Source organism: Cyrtonyx montezumae, unplaced genomic scaffold, assembly GCF_038088225.1.
Source record: "Cyrtonyx montezumae isolate F1298 unplaced genomic scaffold, pur_monq_1.0 scaffold_25, whole genome shotgun sequence".
Classification (NCBI taxonomy): Eukaryota; Metazoa; Chordata; class Aves; order Galliformes; family Odontophoridae; genus Cyrtonyx; species Cyrtonyx montezumae.
Window position 1 is genome coordinate 9,062,691 of NW_027071992.1, and position 23,046 is coordinate 9,085,736.

Sequence of the window (23,046 nt, forward strand, 5' to 3'; positions counted from 1 at the left end):
ACAACAATGGTGCAGTATTTATGCAGTTTTATACATTGAATGCTAAGAAGATAAACATTCCCATCTAATATCAATTCCTGCATAGCATCACTCATTTCAATCAGAGTTCTTTAACAAGATTTATGGATGTTTTTAGCAAGTTATAGTCACTCCATGAAAGTTACAGGTAATGTCATTACATTCCCAACGGTTATACCTCCTGGAAAATGAGTTGTTTTGTATACTGTTCATCTACTCAAGCACAAAATCTCTTTCAGGTTTCTCTGCCAGGTTCCTGAGTTGCCTTTTATCAAATCTACTTTCCTGTCTTCTTCAAAGTACCTCAGAAGCTGTACAGAACAGGAAATAATACTATTACAGCCAGACATCCCTGAGAGTATTACTTGTCCAATTACTACTTTCAAATCTGTTATAGCTGATGATATGGGACCATGTGGAGTTAGTAACTACATACACAAAAGCCTTTAGAAATCAGTGCAGATTTCAAAATGGAATCATATAGGTAATAGTGGTAAGTAAGTCCACAGAAAGAAAAAGGATGAGGCTTTAAAGGATATTACAGATGTAGCTAGTTTTGTTCCTTGCAGAATTTACAAAAGCAGCTTTATCTCACTGCAATGCCACTAACTCATTTAAGTAATTCTGTAAATATCATTAGGCCTTTCTCTGCATTACACTGACACAGATTTCATGCAACAATAGTAACTCTGATGTGATTGTTTTTAAAAGTTATCATGATATATTTTATTTTCATGCTCTCAGAGGGAGACCAGTTACAGGACAGAAGGTGGAATACTCACAAAATCTGAGTGGCTTAGTAAGAGCAGGTAATTGGGACTAATATCCTAAGATGTTCTGCCTAGAGACATTTTTCTTTCAACATGTGTTGAAATACCTTGAAGTGAAAAAACAGCAATAAACTCAAGGTTCTTTTTATTTTCTTCCAGAAAAACAAAATGGAACATCTATAAAATAAGGAAAGATTTTGGTAGTAGGAAAGGAAATGTAATCTATGCAGGCTGGACAGAAGTCTATGAACTGAATGCAACACAAACTAAAATTAATATCCTCTTTGGAGAGCATATCATATTAATTTACTTTCCTGTTTGGAATGGCAAATATAAACAAAATGAAGGGCATGAGAAGAAGGGATTTTAACTGTTTGATAAAGAGTGATCTTTAGGTGAAATGATGAGTGCACGGAGGGAAAATTTAATATTATGAACGAAATATCCATAGAGTATGAATAGCCAAGTTTATGTTAAATGAATAATGACTGTTTAGGAGGAAGTAACAGAACTGTCACAGTGTTTGGACATCCTTCTCCCTAAACTTTGAGCTCTGTTATAGCTGGTTCAGATTTGCAATATTTTAATGGAATGTTTAACAATTCAAATTCCAGAAGGAAAAGTTTTCCTTCCAGAAGAAAAATATAAGAATAATAAAAATTACTGCCATGAAAACTTGACATAAATCATTATACAACAAGGCATTAAATATGGATATGTCTCAGTGACTCTTAATGAAGAGCTCACTGTGTTGCAGCAAAGCTGGGTCCTGGGTCCTGGGTCTACTTCATGAGCAGCTCTGAGCCTCCACATACCAAGCTCCTCCAGATATTCCATTCTTCTAATTCCCATTTATTTCTATTTAGTATTAATTCACAAAAGACACATCACCACAAAACATCTTTTCTTCTTTTCTTGCATTGACACTTTAAAAAAAAATTGCTTTTTCTTCCAAACATTCCTATGTAATCTTATTTCTGGGGCAATAAAAAAATCAGCTATTGTAAAGAGAATCAGAACCCAACTTTTTATAGCTGCCTGTACCCATACATATTTAGAAACCCTCCCCTGCTGAAACCCAAGAAGATGAATACATGGTTTAAAGAATGGAACTTAAGTTTCTTGTCATCAAGAGCTTTTGAAAATTTCCTTTCTGACATTCGTCCTGGACACAGAATTTTTCCTGCAGAAAAGGTTTTCAGAGAGAAGCTGAAGCTAAGCAATCTGATCAGTTCTCCATGGAGCTTACTGTGTGTGTGGAAGGAAGGAGGACAATCTTTTCACTTACATGAAAAGATGAAAAATGGGATGTCTTAGATATGAACTCCTTCTGAGTTTCTTATTGCAATTTTCAAGAAAAAATTTTGTCACCTACAATTCCTTCTACCTGTACAAACAGAAAAAACGTTTTGAAATATTTTCTAAATGCTGACATGTACTCCAACTAATAACTGCTCACACAAGGAAAATTGCAAGTCAGTAGAGTTCTTCCTGGGGTTGCAGAACCTATCCACTGTGCATGGCAGAGCATTTTGACACTGATTTTCTGAGAAAATGGTTTATTTCAGTCCTCATCAAAAAAGGAGTGTGAAGAATTTTAATTGTTTTGTTTTGTTTTTCTCTCTCTCTGTTGTTTTGTTTTTGTTTGTTTATTTGTTTATACTCAGAGTCTCAACTAGGCAAGAAGTGATCTGTTAGAACAGATGATCTCTACTGTCAATTTGAAGATTACTTAAATGCACAGTCTAACGAAGGGTACTCATTTGCTATGATGTGCCAGATGAGTTTGTGCTTCTGTATGACAAAGGCAGGTCTCTTATTTTTCCCTAAAATCTAAGGTGATGAATACAGCTCTGGACCAAATGTCCACGCTTCAGTAGTGAGTCCTATGCTGCTGCTCAATGCAAAAGCTGGAAAACACACTGGGGGTTTTCTTAGACTACCTCATTATGCTGTTTAATTGCATACTACTAGCATCTGGGAATCTCAGCCACAAATCAAATTTGATTGCATCAATATAAAGATCTTACTATCACAATCTCATGCTCCTTCTGTGTTTCACAGACTGTGACTGCCTTCATTCTTGCTTAATAGTCATTTTTTGCCTGTGTACATTGGCATCTTGTGGAATGGCTTTGAGTACTCACAAGTGATGAAGCTGTGTGCCATTCAATTGCTCAGTGCCTTAGTTCTGCTTTCTCTAAAATGAAAGGCAAAGATAATACTTCCTTACAAGTACTGTTAAGTAAATTTTAATGTAGCAATTATGTCCGTAGCTATAATTTGTCTAACATAGATCATAGAATTCCTTGGGTTGGAAGGAATCTCAAAGACCATCTAGTTCCAGCCCCCTGCAGTGGGCAGGGCTGCCACCCACTAGATCAGACTGCCCAGGGCTCCACCAGCCTGACCTTTCTATGTGAGTTGATAGTGACAGGACAAGGGGAAATGGTTTTAAACTAAGGCAGAGGATAAATAGGAGTAAGTTTTTCACTCAGAGGGTGGTGATGCACTGGAACAGGTTGCCCAGATAGACTGTGGATGACCCATCATTGGAGGCACTCAAGGCAAGGTTGGATGTGGCTCTGGGCAGCCTGGCCTAGTGGTTGGCAACCTTGCCTGTTACAGGGAGGTTGAAACTAGATGATCTTTGAGGTATTTTTCAACCCAGGCCATTCAAAGATTGACATATTTCCTGTGTTGAAGGCCCTGGATCTGGATGCAGTGCTCCAGATGGATTCTCACAGGAGCAGAGTAGAAAGGGGACAATCATTTCCCTCTTCCTGACAACCACAGAATCGCAGAATCACAGAATCATAGGGGTTGGAAGGGACCTCAAGAGATCATCAAGTCCAACCCCCCTGCCAAAGCAGGTTCCCTACACCAGGTCGCACAGATAGGCATCCAGGCAGGTCTCGAATATCTCCAGAGAAGGAGATTCCACAACACCCCTGTGCAGCCTGTGCCAGTGCTCCGTCACCCTCACCGTAAAGAAGTTCTTGCGCACATTCGTTCAGAACCTCCTGTGCTGCAGTTTCTGTCCGTTCCCCCTTGTCCTGTCTCCACACACAGCTGAAAAGAGTCTGGCCTGGACATTTTGTCCCCCACACCTCAGATATTTATAAACCTGGATCAGATCCCCTCTCAGTCTTCTTTTCTCAAGGCTGAACAGACCCAGTTCACTCAGCCTTTCTTCATAGGGGAGATCCTCCAGGCCCTTCACCATCTTTGTGGCCCTGTGCTGAATTCTTTCCAAGAGCTTCCTGTCTTTTTTGTACTGGGGAGCCCAGAACTGGACACAGTACTTCAGATGAGGCCTCACCAGGGCAGAGTAAAGGGAGAGATGACTTCCTTTAACCTGCTGGCCATGCACTTTTTAATACATCCCAGAATGCCATTGTCCCTCTTGACCACAAGAGCACACTTCTGGCTCATGGTCAACCTGTCTCTCTGCAGAGCTCCTCCCAGCAGCTCATCCCCCAGCCTGTACTGGTGCATGCAATTATTCCTCCCTAGATGCAAGACTCTACACTTGCTTTTGTTAAATTTCATCCATTTTCTGACTGCCCAGCTCTCCAGCCTGTCCAGGTCTTGCTGAATGGAAGCACAGCCTTTAGGCGTGTCAGCTATTCCTCCCAGCTTTGTATCATCAGCAAACATGCTGAGGGTGGCCACAATTCCCTCATCAAGGTCACTGATAAAGATGTTGAACAAGACTGGACCCAGCACGGACCCCTGGGGGACACCGCTGGTTACAGGCCTCCAACCGGACTCTGCACCGCCAACAACAACCCTCTGAGCTCTGCCAGTCAGCCAGTTCTCAACCCACTTCACTGTCCACTCATTTATCCCACACTTCCTCAGCTTTGTTATAAGGATAATAAACCACCTTTCTTCTGATGCAGCCCAGGATAAAGATTGCTTTTGGGCTGCAAGTGCACACTTCTGTCTTGTGTCAAATTTTTACCTACCAGAACGCCCAGGTCCTTCTTGGCTGGGCTGCTTTCAGATTCTTCACTCAGTGTGCATACACATCTAGAATTGTTCCAACCCACATGCTACAGTTCACACTTGGCCTTGTTGAACATCATTCAAATTTGTCCAGTTCTCCCTGAATGATGCCCTTTCCTTCTGCTGGTCAACTACATCACTCAGATCAGTTTCATCTTCAAAGATGCTGAGAATGCACTCAAGCCCATCAAGTATATCACTGATAAGGATGTTAAAGAGTACTTGTCCCAAGATGAACCCCTGAGGGACACCACTCATCACTGGCCTCCACCAGGACATAGAACCATTAACAACAACCCTCTGGCTCCAATGTTCCAACCAATTATTTTTCCACCAAACTCATATATCTCCAATTAAGAGATAGGGATGTGGTGTGGGACCATGTCAAAGGCCTAGAACGTTGGTGATGTAAGTAAAGAAATGTCTATTCATTAATAAGACATTACGATCAATCAGAGTATAGTTACAATGAATATGTCCTAGACAGTAAGCATTTTTAATTAAGACAGATGAGAGACAAATAGAGTATGATTTGTTTTTCTCACTTTTTATACAAGATATTTGAAATTTTACTATCATTGTATATAGAAATAATATTTTAATTGTACTGCCTTCAAACCATCCAGAGCACCTGGCTGAATCAGTGCCCTCAGAAACATTCTGAAGTATGCAGGTGTTTTTGCAATTGCTCCAGACAAGCATATGTTTAAGATGAACAGACATACCTACTCTTAAACCTTGTGCTACAACTCCAAGCTGTTAATTTCTCACTTTACCTACTTTTACCGGCAGCTCTGCTTTCCTTCCCTTTTGAACATAAATAATTTAAACTAGTTACCTGTAAAGAAAAAAACAAGGATTTATCAATCGAATGAGAGACACCATACAGAGTGTGCTTGGGAGTGGCTGCCTTGTATATAATTATTTTTTAATTATGTAATGAGATGGTAGAACATTTTGGAGAGTCAGATTTAAAAAGTGCATCTCATCTGTATTTCACATGCAGACATCAGAACCAGGCTTTCTGTGGGGAAAACATTTTTCTTCTCTACTGCTGTTTAATATATACAAATGTGTTACTAGCATTATGATATACATCTAGTTGATTTTATTTATTTTAAAAAAATCATTATTAGTTTTTTCCAAATAAAAATAATAAAATCTTAATTATATTAAGCATGTTATTAAAATGTAAGTCATATAGTACACAAATGTCCATGTCATAACTTAATCGGTATCCTCTAGCAGCCCTGTGCTAGATCACATCTTGGTGAGAAGACACTTATACAGGATGAACATATAAAAAGAACCACATCATATTCCAAGATTACGAGGTCTCTCTAGGCTACTGCTGGAGGAAGATGAGCCAATATCACAGTGCTTTTGAACTGACCCTTTTATGGGCATAATACCTTTATTGATGACCTGAACAAGGGCACTGAGTGCACGCTCAGTTTGCAGATGACATCAAATTGGTTGGAAGTGTCAATCCACCTGGGGGTATTGAGGGCCTACAGAGGGATCTGGACAGGATCAGCAACTACCTGAAGGGAGGTTTCAGCAAGCTGGGATTTGGCCTCTTCTCTCATGTAACTAGTGATAGGATGAGAGGGAATGGCTTTAAGTTGCACCAGGGGAAATTCAGACTGTTAGGAAATATTTCTTCTCCAAAAGAGTGGTCAGGTGCTGGAATGGACTGCCCATGGAGGCAGTGGAGTCACTGACCCTGGAGGAATTTAAGGAACGTTTAAACATTGTGTTGAAGGACATGGTCTAGTGAGAATGATTGATGATAGGAGGTTGGTTGGATTGGATGATCTTGTAGATCTTTTCCAACCTTGGTAATTCTATGATTCTGTGATTCTATAGGAAGTAAATATTCAGTTATTAATATAGATAATTTATTGTATCATACTACAGAAAAGAAGATCTGTTAATTGATGAGCACTCTCAATGACGCATGAAGTACAAATCTAAACCTTGGGGCTTGTAGATCCTTAACACACACACCCCCCCCCCCCCCCCCCCCGTTCGTAAGTGTTTATAAATTTAAAGTATTTTGGTTATACAGCCTGTGGCCAAATGCCATATCTGATAACACTTTTCATTACTTCAACACAGCTGATAATGATAATTATCAGTTTACATAATTCATTGCAATAATAAAAATGGAGACAAAAGACTAAAATCTATATTGGTAGAAAGAAGAAATATTGTCAAATCTAATCTCAAAGCCTAGCAAATTTGGAATAGAAGTACTACTATTGTGTATTTGTTATTTCCCCTCAGGAAAAAAAAAATCTAATTAAACCTAGGAATGTTCTGTTAGCTAGCTTTATTTTTTGTCATTACCTGTGCTGTTAACAAATATTACAATCATGTAAAAGGTCAGTAGTAAAAGTATGTTTTTAATACATCATTCCTCTAAGAAGCAAACAAAACTTCAAGTATTATATAACATATTAAAAATGTCTTCTGTGATAAGAATAAACACTATTCTTTGCAGGTTTATAAGGCATAAACAAGACCATATGGACAGAATGAAATAAATGACCTCAAAATTTGAGCTTCATCCTTAAAAGCTCCCAGCATTCCCCTTTGAGTTGGCTATCACTGGAGAATTCTTGGAAGTCTAGCAAGGTCTTGGAAAAACTGGGATTACAAACCAGAAAAGATGAAGATGACAGTGACAGATGAATCTTAAGAATAAAATCAGAGTGACTGTACACTGGTACAATGTGTAGGGAGAGTTGCACCCTGTAAAAGAACAGCATACATCTATATCCAAGCCAAGAGTCACCTAACATTAGTTATCAGAAAACTTAAAATGCTATTATTTTTTCAGAGATTTGATGCCTATCAGGCAGATAGTCAAACACTTTTGTAATTTGGATTTAGGCGGGTTATATCCATTCTTTAAACAACTGTGCATGGCTCAACTCCTTTATTTAAAGGCTGCCAAAGATGGTGCTGGCTTTTATGAAAGTGTATAGTTTTACACGAGCAGGAGACTTGGGTCTATAGTTCTCATTGTTAGATGACTATAATTCAATAATATATGCTCTACTGTAAAGAACTGACAAAGCTGTGGCAGGATGTTTTCCATGTTTTCTTTGTCCATCAGGCTGGCAGCACCCAGTGAGGGGGTGAATATGTGGTTCTCCACCTGCTGTCCTCAGGGACCACCTGCTCTGCTCACGCTAAGACTGCTGAAGGAATATCTATCTCCTCTCTGCCCACACAAGCAATGACATAATCTAGAAAATACTTGCTATCACTTTTACAAAATAAAAAAAAAATAATTGAATTTTATAAAATAATTATTCTCCTTGAGTTCAATTCTTTTGGGTGTATTACAGACATGATTACATTACTCTGTGCTCACCTCCTTTTAGAGTTTTGTGCTGTGTCTTTGGATGAGCTATGAGTTGAGAACTGCTGCAGTGCAGCAGGTAAGTGGTAATGGAAGGGGAATTCTTGAAACAGAGGGAAGCCCCAGATCTCACCTCCTGTTTTTCAGCATGGAATAATCCACCACTCTTAGGTCCTGAACATTTTACACAGGGCTGAGTAGCATCCAAAAAGAGGTTCCTGCCTTCTAACAGGCACAGTTTCTCAGTGATACTCCTCTGTGAGTGTGACATTCTGCATTCACGCCTGTGGGAAAAAAGGCTTTCAAGGTAGATCTCTCACAGGATTGCCATACACAAATAGAAAAGGCAGGCCGTCATGGAAGCTTAGGGAGTGCAGCATGTGGTTCAGGGGATTGTTGGAGGAAGAAGCAGACCACATTTTAAGCATTGTTGAGAATCCAGTTATGATCATACTGAGGTGAGCAGAAAGCTTGAAAAATGTCTGAATGTGTCTGAAAGTGCGTGAAGTGTGTGGAAGCTCAAACTGTTTTTATCTTTCTACTGTTATATCTCAAAACAATCATGTATTATCGCAATAAGTACATCATGAAGTGCACACATTCTGCTGATTTTTCTATCAGCTTACATTTTTTTACAAGGGGGAAGGTGATTCATTCGATCAAAGCCATGTGATTAGTGACTTGTCTGGTAATACAGCAAATCCAGATGGGGAAAAAGTCAAGCCTTCTGATGATGGGACAGGGCACATGCCTCTTTATATGTGAAACTCATACAGACATAAGATGAGGCAGAGGGAATGCTGTCTGGTGCAAACACAGGGAGAGGTGAGGAGACGGGTTTTGAGTGCACAGAAACTGCCCAGGAAAGATAACATGAAGTAAGTAGTTAACTGATGTTTCCTGATAGGTGATTTTCTTGATGGGGCATACTTTAAACACAGCACTAAAAAGTTACATAAAATTATGCAAATGATTAAAATGTTAGTGTAGTAAGAAGAATTTTCTTGATCAAGAATGTGTGCCTTTCCCCAGGAGAGTATTTGAAGCTGCTGGAGCTGAACTAAAAATAGTTCAGCTTTAACCTCCTAAAGTTAGATAGCAGAAGGCAAAAGCAAAAATAACCAGGCAAACAGGAGAAGGTTAAGGCTCTACGGCTCAGGTATGCCTGGAGTTAGCTCATATCAGAGGGAATCTGAGGCAATGTCCAGATTTCCAGACACACTGTCTGATGCATCCTGTGGGAAGAACTGACTGCCCAACAAAATCCAGCTTGGAAAAATAGCGCTCACCGGGTCCTCTTCATACTGACTATCTAGTACAGTATAGAAGGTATAGAAATGAACCTGTAAGTAAAACTGCTTTCTCTTCTTTTCTGCTTTTAAGTACCCTGAGGCTGTTTAGACCAACATCCAGATGTAAAGAAATAAAATGGAAAGTAAATATAAAGATATGAGTTCAAGCCAGTAGAAAAAGGAAAAAATAAATTTCACTTACTGCTGAAGGAGTTCAGTGAAACAAACAAAAAAACTACCACCACCACCACCACCCCTTCAAAATATCTAACTACTATAGCATGATTTTCATCAAGTGATCACATTATGTTGATTAATCACTACAGGAAATGAGTACCTCAATTCAGGTTTTATGCAGACCAGTAAGAGGGTGCAAGGAAGTCTGTGTTACATATTGCTACTATACCTTTCAAGTTTTTATGGCTCTCAAGAGAAATGAGGCATTCATAATGTGGGGGAAAAATAAAATTCATAGAGAGCATCATAAATCTAAAGGACTAAGTCGTGGAAATCACATCTTTAAACTGACACAGCTGTGATTAACTAGCAATGGCTTTTACAGTTAGAAAAGTTTTTGGTTATAGTTATGTGCCCAGAGAAAGTTTCTGGTGAAAAAAAATAATAATAATAATAAAAAAAGTACAAGTATTTAATCAAATCCTTGTTTAGGGACTGGTGAGATGGAATATGTTAAATCGCAAATCTTACACCTCAAGAAGCTTAGTTTTGAATCTGCTGTTATCACAGAGACTGAAATTTCCAGTGGATGCTGGCTCCCTTTATTTATTTATTTATTTTTAATAAAGCCACAAACAGGATTCAGTAGTTTCTGCTCAGCAGAGTGGGGCAATAAATGACTGTTCATGGATGAACTCTACTCACTCAGCTGTCTTTGCTAAGTTAGACAATCTCTCTGCTGTAGATAATGAAACAATGGTCACTACTTTCCTGTACTCAAACAATGACTTTCCAGTCAGAATTCAAAGGTATATGCATGTGTATGTATGTAAGCATGTATAGAAAACAAAGGTAATTATTGTTGATATTGAAGTCATTTTAGAAGCTTGAATCATGATTGACTTAAATACTGTGGAGTGACTTGTTTATTCACACTGTAGGAATAATGCAGCAAATCAAAGTAATAGCATCCTTCATCCATTTTGTATTTGCTTTCCCCACAGGAGACTACAAAGTGAAAGTCAGCAGAACACTGCTTTGGAAATACAGTCTTCCACCAAAGAATAGCTTCTCTGCTGTAGAGTAGGTGAAGACCTAGGTGTAGACAAACAAACTTTCTGAGTTTGACTGGGATGGCTGTGCCTATACAAGCAAATTGAACAGGCATAAGAACACTTCTGGCCATGGAAGACAATTATATGACTCATAAAACTGCTATCCTGATCCTCTGCATAATTGTATTCTCCATGAACTCCTGCGCAACTTACAGGCATAGTTCAGGTGTCAGCACAAGCCATGAACCACATCTTTCCTGTAGCTTTACTTCTTTCCTTGCAGTTGCACAGACTGGAGTTGGCAAGTTGAATATACATGAATATATATCCACAAAGCAGTCTGTAAACAAACTTTTTACACAAAACAAAATTATTTACACATAACAGAATTAGATCAGAACTGACAGAACTTTTAGCTTTACCCATTACGTTAACGGTGTCATAAAAATGAAAACAAAGCCAACCCTCATTTGGATCATTTCATGGATAGTTACAGTACACTGATGCATATGCTGTCCAGGCTGTGGAAATCCAATTAAGAAAAAAAAAAAAGTAATTTTTTTTCTAAATAAACTTGTGTTTTAAAATGTAAAAAATTTCTGCAGGAAGAAAGCAAATATTTGTGGTGGCTTATTGATGAAAAAGTCAATTTCAAACTAGTTATAAAAACTATCAAAGCAGATTAATCCAGGATATCAATAACATACATTGAAGTAAGTAAGACTCCAGTAAGCTTTCCTAACAAGACCACAGGAAAAGAAGAATCTGGAAAGACTGGTAACCCAAGAGAACCCTACTTAAAGATATAACAAGAACAACAGGTTCTTACACTACCAGTTCTGCATGTATGAATGGAAATTATGAGAGGAAATTATGAAGATAAAATTCTTTAGCTTTAACAGCATCCTTCTCTGCATACTCTTGCAGATACACAGGCCTGTTCTCATGCATAAGTTAATAACTTGCACACATGCTTTTTATTCTGCAGGACTGTCATTACCATACTTTTTATAATTCATAGCTGCACATTTTTGCATTTTAACTAAAAAATCCTCAGTATTGTATTTTAAAGCTAATATCTGATGCCTTTCTTAAGGCTAGATGTTTGAGCAAAAGAGTGAGTGACGGGGAAGAGATGTGCAATAGATTAGAAAGTCAGGTCACATTAGCATAGCCAAACAGAACATGAAGTTATTGAACAACAGAATATAAAACAGCTCTACAAACTCATTTTTTCAATATAACTTTTCAGAATCTAAGTAGTGGAAGTGACTACTGGAGACTTCAAAAAAACAAACAAACAAACACATTCTGGGCAAAAAGGTCCAGATAGAGACGCAGGGCCATCTTTAGTGAGCTGTCAGCAGCCACCCAAGGACTTTTGTAACCAGCACACTAATGGTTCAGGTGTTACTGGTACAGTCCAGAGATGCTGCTGAACAAAGATGCATAGGTGCATAGGTCCAAAGAGCAAAATGTCTGAAGGAACAAGTAGAAAGTGTGATAAGGAAGACTTTGGAGTTTCCTTCACAAATGATAGCCAGAAAACAAGAAGATTTTTAACCAAGATGAAACAATAATGCTACAAGCAGGAGTAGTTCAGCAAGCACAGAACATATTCTGTTTTTCTAGTACTCACATCCTACTGGTTAGCACAGCAAGATGAAATCTAAGTTTGTGGAAATAATAAAGAGGCAAATAATGGAATAATACAATTTCACACAGACACAATAGTGCACGAAGAGCAGGATGCCAGCTAAGAAGTACCATGTACACATGAGCATGACTTGCACTGTGAAACCCTTCACGGGCAGGAATTCAAAAGCTTCTGGCACCACTTGTCATGGCCAAATAGACAGCAAATGAGACCTAACAAAATGTACCATTGTTGAGTATCTCACCTGTTGAAAGTGTTGTAAACAGTGATATCTTCTTTCTTAATTTTGCATCAACAGAAATATTTTCATGTTCACATATTACAGATGCACATGTATTTACATTTTTACATATATTTCTACATAGACATATTTGTACCAAAAAAAAAAAAAAAGTAAAATATGTATTAAAATTAGCTTGGGTTCTGATTTCTCTCATCCTCAAACTTCCACATAGTGAATCAAACTTGGCAGATGGCTGTGAGCAGCAATCCCCCAAAACCTATACTATTTGTCTGACAGGGAAGGAGGGAACAAGAGTTCTTTTTCTTAGCCAGTCAGAAAAATTCTTTGTTCAACAGCTCACATGGGAATAACGATCTGATCAGAACACCCATTCCCATTCTACAAGAAGGAAATTACCAGATATTTCTCCCCATTCTGAGTTGCCTTACCAGTCCAGATTCATCAGAATCTGTAAGTAAAATATGGGGTAGGATACAAGGAACTGTCAGCCTTCTAAGGCTAAATGATCCCAAGATCTGAAGAAAGCTGCTGTTGCTGCAGCTATAAGCACTTCAGTGTATACATGTATAGTAGGACATAGCCACAAGCCAGAATGCTGAAGAAAACTAACTTTTTTTGCCCCCATTTCTCCTAAACAATGGAAAGCATTCTTTTTAAAAGTTACAAATTAGAATTGCTTTGCTGATGATAAGCTCTGGCTTTTGTTGATCAAACCTTAAGCCAGAAGTTCCTGTATTTTTTTTCCAGACGTTCTCTTGAGACTCATGCTGTTCTTGCTTCTGCAGCAGATACTGTTCCTGCTCCTAGTGCTATTTCCACTGCTTCAGTGTTTTGCAAAATGCCAGTTTTCTGGAGCTGGCTGAAATCCAGTAACTGATGCCTTGCACAGGGGCTTGCTACACTTGTGCTGCTGCTAAAACAGTCTTGCACCCCATCCTGAGGTGTTTCCTTGTGTTGAATTATACTTCTTCCCCTCAAACAGGAACAGAAAATGTTAACCACGTTTAAGAAAATCATCCTAAGGGAGCTACTATATGGACTAATTAAAAGAGAATTCCAATTTAAAATCTGCTCTGGTGTTTGTTTGTTTTTTGCTCTTTTTCACCTGTTTTGGTGCTAGACTTCTGCAAGCTCCAAGGTAAGTCCTTATTACACTCCTTCACATTTCTTCTCTGTAGCAATCAGAGAGCTTGCACTGCTGAGAGCTGGGTCAATGTCACATTGTGGTCCTCAGCTACTACTGGCTTTATTCAGTTACTGCAGCCTAATAACACTTCACGTGGACTCATCCCTCTTGAACAGAGCCATGGCTCTGCGACAGATACAAAATTATTTGCTGGAATCTGGACTGTACAGTAATGTACAAAAAAGAAGCTGGCCTAGCATGTAAACACAGCTGAAGAAATACAGCACATACTCTTTCCAACAGCCATTGGATCTTTTCTTAAAAGATTTTCTGCTTTTCTTCCTTGCAAAAAGGCAGTGTATGCATTTGAAATCAGCTCTGCTCCCGTGCAATACTTTTGTTTTGCTTTCAGTTAGTGTTTGGATTATTAATCTCACAGGGTACCACGCTGAATGGCTCGATAGGTGAATACAATTGACTACTGATAGAGAGGGTAAGTGATGCAGCAGTTTGGGAATGGAGCAGCAGTTCCAGAGTTGGTACAAATCCCAGCCCTCCTGCTATGTGTGGCTACTGGTGTTAGTCTGAGATTTCACAACTGTTTCAACTGTTAGGTTGCAAGCTTGGAAGTTATTTCTTCCAGATATGAAGTGCTCCCAAAAAAGAGTATCATTTCTGCTACAGAATTCAAGCACCCCCCTCAAGATTCCAAATGATCAGCTATTTGGAATTGCAACAACATAATTTCTTTCCCTTGCCATATTTATATGTGTGAAATACTTGTCAGCATCCAGAGTAACAGCATCACTTCAACATTTACAGTCCAAAATCCGCAGTAACAAAACAAAAGCAAAAATTTCTCAAAGATACAAGTTAATATCCATCCCTATAATTAAAATGAGCTCAGACTTAGAGAAAAAAAATAGTACACTCACTGAATTAATAAACAGTCCCACAAATGTCTGCATATTTTATGAGTTGCAGATGTGCGTTTATACTTTAAACAAACTCCCTTTAAGTACTACAAGGTTCTTCATATATTTTCTGCTTTCATGACAGAAACAGTTCTACAGAAAGACAGAATTTCTTTAAAAGCAATTATGAAATGCATCTTGAGATATCCTTATGCGTTTTGTACTATACACACAATATCCTGCTTTAATTCCAGTTTCTCTATTTGAGGAGTCATGTAGATCATTCCTATAAACGCAGCATGCAGGGCTGGTTTTACTGTTCATCTAAGTGTTTTTAAAAACAGTGGTGCAGAAAAATTTTTCTCCAGTAATGTGTATAACCGTGGAATAAGCTTTAGATGCTGCTGAGACTAGCAGAAGTCCAGAAACTGCATTAAATTTATTTTAATTTTTAAAAGACTGTTTTAAACATCGAACAGAGCTCTTAAAACAGTGCTCAAATGCACAGTGCTTATTGAACAAATTCTGATTTATTGAAAGTAAACATTTACATTGGCTACAATGTTATAACTGTTACAAATCTGGATAAAAGAGGCTTAAATAGCAATAGAAAGCAAGTGCAGTAAAAAGTGAATAGAGAAAATATTTGGCCTTAGTGATCTCCTGGCAGTATTTACATTATGTACATTTTGTTAAATATTTGTAGTAACTCTAAGGCACCATAGGCTAAATAGCAGGCGGCGGTACTATTTTGTGCACAGAATTTAATATATTTATTCAGAGAAAAAAAGGTTGTAGAGTTAAAAGAAACATAGGCATATTTTATGTTTACAGAAAGGAGTGGATGCTTCTTAAAATTCAAAGATACAATACATATTGGGTAAATATAAAATTATTCTTTAGAACATTAAATTATATGTGTATAAGGAGTACTTTTACTGACTTGCTGGTAAACACTTAATGTAATCTACTTTTCAACAGCTTTTTCACACATTAGATACGTTGAACTAACTACTACTTTAATTCTATTTTGTTTTCTTGTTACAAAAATCTTATACCTAGTTTATCATACAAAACCCCAATGCAAAGTGTGATGGGCTGCAATATACATCATTGCCGTTCCCCGGCAGAGCAGGAACACCCAACGCGCCCGGCGTTCCTCACAGCAGGGAGCAGCTCGGTATTTCACTCACCCGCTCATGGCAGAGGCTGCTGCTGGGAGGCAGCCAGAACTGACCCCATGATGAGGCGGTGGAGCCCTGCACTTCACACCCAAAGTGTCCAAAGCCGAATCCAGAGATTCGATCCCCTTGTGACAGACAGCCTCGTGCACTGTACGTGACACTGCGCATGCAGAGAGCTGCCTTGCTTTGAATTTTGTTTATTTATCCCCTCTGAGGTATGAGCTTACCTCTACTCCTCAGTGCTTCAAGGAATAAATTTGGTTATTATTACAGCCCTGGCTGATTGGACTCATGGTACTTTCTAAACCACTTCCAGCCCTACACTTGCTTTATCTGCTCTGCCAACAAGCAGCTTTGCTGCATTTAACCCATGGGCCCATCTTTTCCCTTATGGTAGCACTTCCAATGATGCCAGCAGGAGCCCCACCCCACACTGAGGTTTGCACATTGCAGCTTTTCACAGTGCTGCATCCTGCTGCACCCTAGGAAACAACCGTACGCCCTGTGAGGGCATGGTGAGGCTGACTGCTAGGACCTCTCCTGCCATTTCTCCCTGCCATCCTCACCACCGAGGCCTCCACTGCTGCCCGACTCTTGGGTAGAAAAAGAAGCCATGCCATGGCCTACCCAAGCATGGAGCTCGCATGCTGATACCAGCAGGCCTTGGCATCAGAGGCCTGTAAAATACTTACCACAAGAGCCAGGAATGACATGTACAAAAAATACCTACATTTGTTCAAGGGCCCAACCCCCAGCACCTGCAGTGGGTGTTTAGAACAATGCAGGGTCAGACCCCAAACCTGCATGCTTTGAAAATGCTAAGATTACAGAGTGCTTTTGCTCTGACTGACCCTATCAGTCACAACAAGTACTCTTTTTATTTGACTTTTATCTTCTACAACCAAGAAGAAATCCTTTTTAATTAACGTAATGCTAAAGTCACTATACACTCTTTCTACATTTATTTTTTTTTTTTAAATCATCATCCTCTTCATTTTGGTTAGCACTTTTTTTTTTCACTTTCTACTTATCAGTGTTGAAAGTAGGCTAAATATTTCCAAAGTAGAAAATGATTTATAAGCACAGTATAATTGATCTAAGCCCAAAGTATTCATTTGGAAGTGGTCTTCTGTTTGTATTAACAAAAGCATAATCTTAGCATTATTCAACAGATGCATTTTTAGTACCAACAGCTATAATATTAAAATTATACAGCATCAGTAACAGTTTTTCAAGGGCTTTAGAGAAAACACAAGCATAAACAATTCTGGTGTGATCAACTAGTTCCTCTAAAACATTAAGCAGAGTATCATACAAATTGGCTATTATATGATTAGTAATGCAGAGCCAAATACTTAGGTGATCAAAACAGTTTAGCACTGCTGAAGAAAATAGTTATGCTGATCATATATTATATAAGAAAATAACCCAAACTGCTTAACCCCTTGAATGCTAAATACTGAGTTTCAAGAAAGGTTTAAAAGCATCTTTTTTATTCCTTTCTCAATGTTTAAAATACTTACACAAATACAAATAGGCAAATTTTTAATTTGGGTGCAACATTAAAGAATTAACATAATTTCTCCATCAAACCCTCATGCTTGTGGGTTTGTAATTTGGTGTGGGATGTAGGAATAAGTTAGAAAGTTCCACCCCAAGAACTCCCTCAGTTACTCCATGCCGGACACAGTCACAGATAGATAGACACAGCTTCATGGAGATTTATACCAAGGAGAGTAATAGAGCCTGGGGCTTTCTTTTCTCTGTGATTAAAAGCTATCTGTGAAAAGTTTATATTTGTTTCGATTATTATTGGTTTCGATTTTGAAGTTTGCTACAGAAAGGATATCTATTTTTGACTGAGAAGTCCACACAGAAAATCTCCTTTTCCCTTAATCTTAAAAAAAAATACAATAAGAACACTTATCTACAGGAACAATCTGAAGACTTAGTTTCACCTGCAGATGAAGTAACACAAAGAGGTTTCCATTTAGGCAAATTAAAAAATTGACTGAGTTACTGAGTAGCAAGTGAACCATTAATTCCATTGCTTTGCTTGCAATACTAGGCTTGAGTCCTTGGAGTGTCCCATGGCCTTGTTGCCTTTTCAGATGGCCCAGTTCCCCCAGACACAATACTGCCGCTTTATTAGCCCCATCTCTTTTCCCCACTACAAACATGGGGGCATTTGAGCTCTTAATGGTACCTGTCAGTGATTTGTAATGCCTATGCTCATCATATTTATGTCTTACTCTTGGTCATCTTTTGTTGTCCCCAGATTTCAGCCACTTCCTTCAACACTCCTTGAAGTATTGTTGTCATTTTACAACAGCAAGGTCTGGTCACACACCTCTGAACTCTGTTTTCCTTCACAATTCCCCTTTCTCTCTTCCATATACGACAATATTTTGAGCAGTCTTAAAATTTGGCAGATATATGTTTTTTCTCCCCTTTTCAATGACAGTACTTAAGATGGCAAAAAAATGGCAAGCAACACGACATCACTATGCCAAGCAATGCTAATTCACTGCCATTGCTAGTTCCTAAAGCTATCCTTCTCAGCTTCTTCTAAAGGGGTTCTCTTGTGACTCTGCTGCAGCTTCAGGGAACTATGAAAATGCCTGCTTATTTGGCTTCTCCAGTTCATATGTGGTTATATTTTGTTCTTCCCTTTTTATTTATTTATTTATTTATTTATTTTGAGGAGGCCTCTCATACTGGCAAACTATAAGACAAATATATCTTATAATTAAAGGAATAAGGGAATTTTTGAGGACTTTCTAGTCTCTTTCTGTGTTTTGCATAAAGAGAATGATTTGGACTTACTGCAGGACAAACTGTGGAGGGATGAGCACTCCAGGTTTTCAGCTCAATTTCTGAACTATGTGGATTTTGTGCAGCTACTCAAACTAATGCAGTCCTTATGCAGACTGAAATATTTCAGGAATTCTCTTTGTTTCAAGAAGTCAACCAGTGTCCCAACATAAATAATAACAATTAAGGTACTAATTCTCAAATGAGGGGTCTGCCAAATTAGGTTGAATGTCAAATAGCAAAAATTTAAGGGCAAAAAGGGGCTTTGAAAACAGAATTGCGTTGACAAGTCTGGATGTGAACCCAGAAAAACTGAGGTCCACTGGAAGTAAGTCTGGAACACAAACAAAAAAATGCTCAACATCTGCAGGTATGTCCAACAATACCACGCAGGGCATTTCAATTGCAGCAAACAATAAGGGAGGAGCAAATAAAGAGTAAAGGAGTCACTAATAAATGTGAACCTAATCTTCTTAATGCAGTTCAAAAGAAAAACACTAGCTGGTCCTCTGATGTAATGCTATTTACAAAGATAACTTAATAGACTAACTTAAAGGAGAATTCAGATTATTTTTACTTTTAGAGATGCCCTTTCTCAGGGCACAGATAGACAAGTTGAACTGCTCTCCATATTTAAAGTGTGATGCTGCAGGATAGCTAATGTGAGAGCTGCCAGAGCATAGGATATGCTTTATGCTTTGGAGATCAGGCCCCCGCCCGTTGCCATTATGCTTACTTGGAAAAAGCAGTTGCTAGTTCAAATACCAAAGATGTGAAATGGTTTGTTTTCCCTTAAGAACGAATTAATAAATTAATAAAAAGTCTTTCACTTGGTGATACCAGTAAATTTTGTGTTTATGTTTTTTGATGTAGTGACAACAGTTAACTGAATCACATTAAAGCTCAAATTTAGCAGGTACTTTTTACCTATTTAGCTAAATTTAACCACAGAGTAATCTCATAGATGTCAGAATGGAAAAGCTAAAGGACCATGTTGAATTGAAAAAAACTATAAAATCTAGTATATAAAAAATAAATTTATAAGAAGAAGGTTGACAGCTCCTAGATTTCTAGGTGTTTGCTATGCTTGTTTAATTAAAAATTTTAATTGAGCTGCTGAGTGGATATGACAGTGTTTCCAGTGAGGATAAAGAAAACTAAACATACATCATCTGAGTCATTAGTTTTCTTTGTTTCACTCATTATGCCAAAACTGTATTGTTTTAACCTTTGACTCTAAATCCTGGCTGCACCTGTGTAAAATAAAATGAATTGAAGATAGCTGCAGGTAACCAATCTCTTTGATTTGACGTGTTCCAGACAAACCTTTATTGTGTTTAAATATGAGAATATTTTACTTATTGCAAAGTATCCTGCATAATACAAGTTCTCTGCTATAAAATCTTCTCACTTGCACATAATTCAGTCATTCTAAATTTAAAATACCAGTATACAGTACTAAAACGTCCAATTGAAGAATTTAATATAAAAATATCAGCACAAAACTCCTTTTTTTAAAGTCTGTTTATTGTGATCAACCCAAATGCCTGTTTAATTATTGTTAGTTGTAGTATGTTAATAGACTTTGCACCCCAACAGTTGTTAATTCATACCATCTCAGGTATTTTGATGAGATAAGAAATACTAAGTAAGAAAACAGTTAAGTATTCAAAGGGTTAATTTGCTTAGAATAATAATAATAAATTAGGGTTTTTTTGCATCTTCTTCAGTTCAAAATCCAGCTTTGAGACTGAGGAAGGCTTCCAAACCACATCAATTAAATAAGAGTGGTCCTTTTAACCAGTAGCAGTTTGATTGCCAATGACTCGAAGAATCTCTTTATGAATGCTCGGTTCCTGTGTATTTATACTTGTATCACCCACTTGACCATCTTCATAACTAAAAAAAAAAAGTGAAGAAAATAAAATCCAATTAGTGCTTTATTAATCTAAACTAAAAAGAAAAAAAGTGAAGAAAATAAAATCAAATTAGCGCTTTATCAATCTACTTAAAACCATCACAAATTCAGTTTCGTTCAGTAATTACCAGCATTTATACTGGCTGTTAACAAGCTTACTACTAAAAATGCTCTGCTGCACTTCACTGTTACAAGCAGACCCCATACTCAGGAATGTGGTAGTACTTCCATTGTCTTTGGAACCCTGAGGCAGAACAACACACTAGGACCCAAATGGGTCTTCTGCAGGGCCACCAGCAGAAGTGCTGCTAATGTGCTGAAGCTTGGATAGCAGTTCCCCTCTTGCTGGATGTATAAAGGGATCAATCTGCACAAAGCTGGTACCAAAGCATTACCCAAGACACTGCAATGCCTGCACTAACTAAACTTTTGTCACTAAGGGGTCTCAGCTTATTGGTGACACCATAACAGCTTTAATGCTTTTAGGATAGAGCAATCCTAATCACTGCAAACCTCCAACATTGGTGAATCTAGAGTATATGTGCTTCTCCATTGGTTTGTGCAACTCTTCTTGCAGGGCTGAAATCTGCGTCAATGTAAAATTACAAGTCATAGCTGAGAGGGGAATGCTCACATCACAGATAAGAAGCATTTTCTCAGTAATTAATTCCTTAGCTTTAAAATATACATGTGAATAGAAGAGATATTTTGCAAAAGATGGTCAAACATACAGCAACATAAGGTAATGCTGCAGAGGGGAAAAAGAAAAATCAGTAACATTCCATTCACTGCATTTTTTTCTTTTACTTAAAAATGTCTACTAAAGCTTTGCCACTAATGTATCCATGCATCTTCTGAAAAAAGTATAGACATAAATAAAAACTAGAGTGATACTTTAAAGAATTAGAAATAAATATATTTAATCTCATTCATTTACAACTGTTGTCAGAACATGAGGAAAAAAAAAGACCTAGAAAAGACAGAACATGAATATTAAAAGGTTTATACTCACACAAAGAAAAACCTTGTACACACATGGTCTGTGTTGGGAACTACCCAAATCTCTCCATGTTTGTGCAGATCAGATGAGGTTATCACTGTAAAGAAAAGAATAAATTTCATAGTGATCAAAACACATCTGAAAGCTATCAGTTTAAAACATATGCTTTTTAGGTTTTTTTTTACACACTTTAAATAGTTTTGTGCAAATTTTGTTTTCCAGTGTACGTCTATGGCAAAGTATAGTCTTCAAGTTCTCTGTTAGTAAAAAAAAGGGACATGAACGAGATTCTTCCTTCCAAAATACATTATACTTTCCATGAAACACAAATGCTTGATGTATGTGAGCCAGTTCTTAACACATTGATTTTAAATGAAAGTTCGCTTTTATGATCATTCGGCACTTTACATAAATAAAGTTCTATGAAGGAACAAGACCTGCTCTGTAGACCAGTAAACAGGGAAAGTGAAAAAGTACATGTATTAAAACCTGGTTTAAGATGCACATAGGAAAGTTAAGAAGGATTTGAGTCAACTGATGTCTTTAGCTCAGACATGTCTGATTGATGGAGGCTGACCCAATTCTAAGATATGAAAGAACACCTGAAATTGAGCTGCCAAAGATTAGGGATTTGCAGTAACAGCAAATATTTTTTAAAGGGTAAAACTGTAATCAAAGGGATTGCGAATCCCAGCAAAACTTGATCAGTTTAGAAAACAGCAATGTTAGGCTGTTTAACAGCAAAATAAAATCAATACATGTAGAATCTTTGCTACGAATCTATGCTTTAAAGATTTTCTATAAATGCATTTAAATGCTACCAGAAAAAAAGTGCATATAAAATTTTTAAATTATTTGTTCCGTGAATGGTAATTTTTAAATCACAAGAGATAAAAAAAATGTGTACTTTAAATAGGTGCATAAAAGTAGTTTGAATTTTGAAATAACGTATCTGACACAGTATCTTACTTTTAACTTTTTAAAATAAACACATGCTGAAAATGGAGTTCAATATATTTTCTTTTTGTTCGTCCAGTGAGAATCATTATAAATTGTTATTCAAATTTCATAATTCTTTGTTCTCGAAATCTGCCATGTTACAAATAGCCAAGTCTTTCAAGAACAATGGTAATCATAAGAATTGTATTTTTAACATAAAAGAATTCTGAAGAACTCCAGAAGAACAGATTGTTTAACTCACGAAAAGCAAATCTGCCAGAGCAGTAAAAAATCACCTGAAAATTCAGTGTGAAAGGTGTCGCTTCTCAAGATGAAATGTTTTATGTATTCATTAGAAGCTTAGAAGAAATCACTGCTTCAAATGAAGAATTTTGCTTGAATGACCAGATCAATCACTATACAGTAAATAAGAAGTCCCTTTCTCCGCAGCCCCATTCTCAGAGATATTCAAGGCTGGGCTGCATGGGGCCCTGGACAGCCTGATCTGGTGAGTGGCAGCCCTCTCATGACAGGGCTGGAACTGGGTAGACCTG

At 37.7% G+C, this 23,046-nt stretch overlaps 1 protein-coding gene across 1 annotated transcript in view; it reads right to left on the bottom strand.

Moving 5' to 3' along the window:
• Positions 1–20,106: 20,106 nt before the first annotated feature.
• PARP8 (poly(ADP-ribose) polymerase family member 8) overlaps positions 20,107–23,046 on the bottom strand; it is a 111,821-nt gene continuing 108,881 nt past the window's right edge. The window contains exons 25-26 of the mRNA XM_065739899.1: positions 21,566–21,650; positions 20,107–20,534 (exon numbers count right to left, since the gene is read on the bottom strand). Coding sequence (XP_065595971.1) covers positions 20,432–20,534; positions 21,566–21,650 — 188 coding nt within the window. The 3' untranslated portion in view covers positions 20,107–20,431. The remainder of the gene's footprint in view (positions 20,535–21,565; positions 21,651–23,046) is intronic.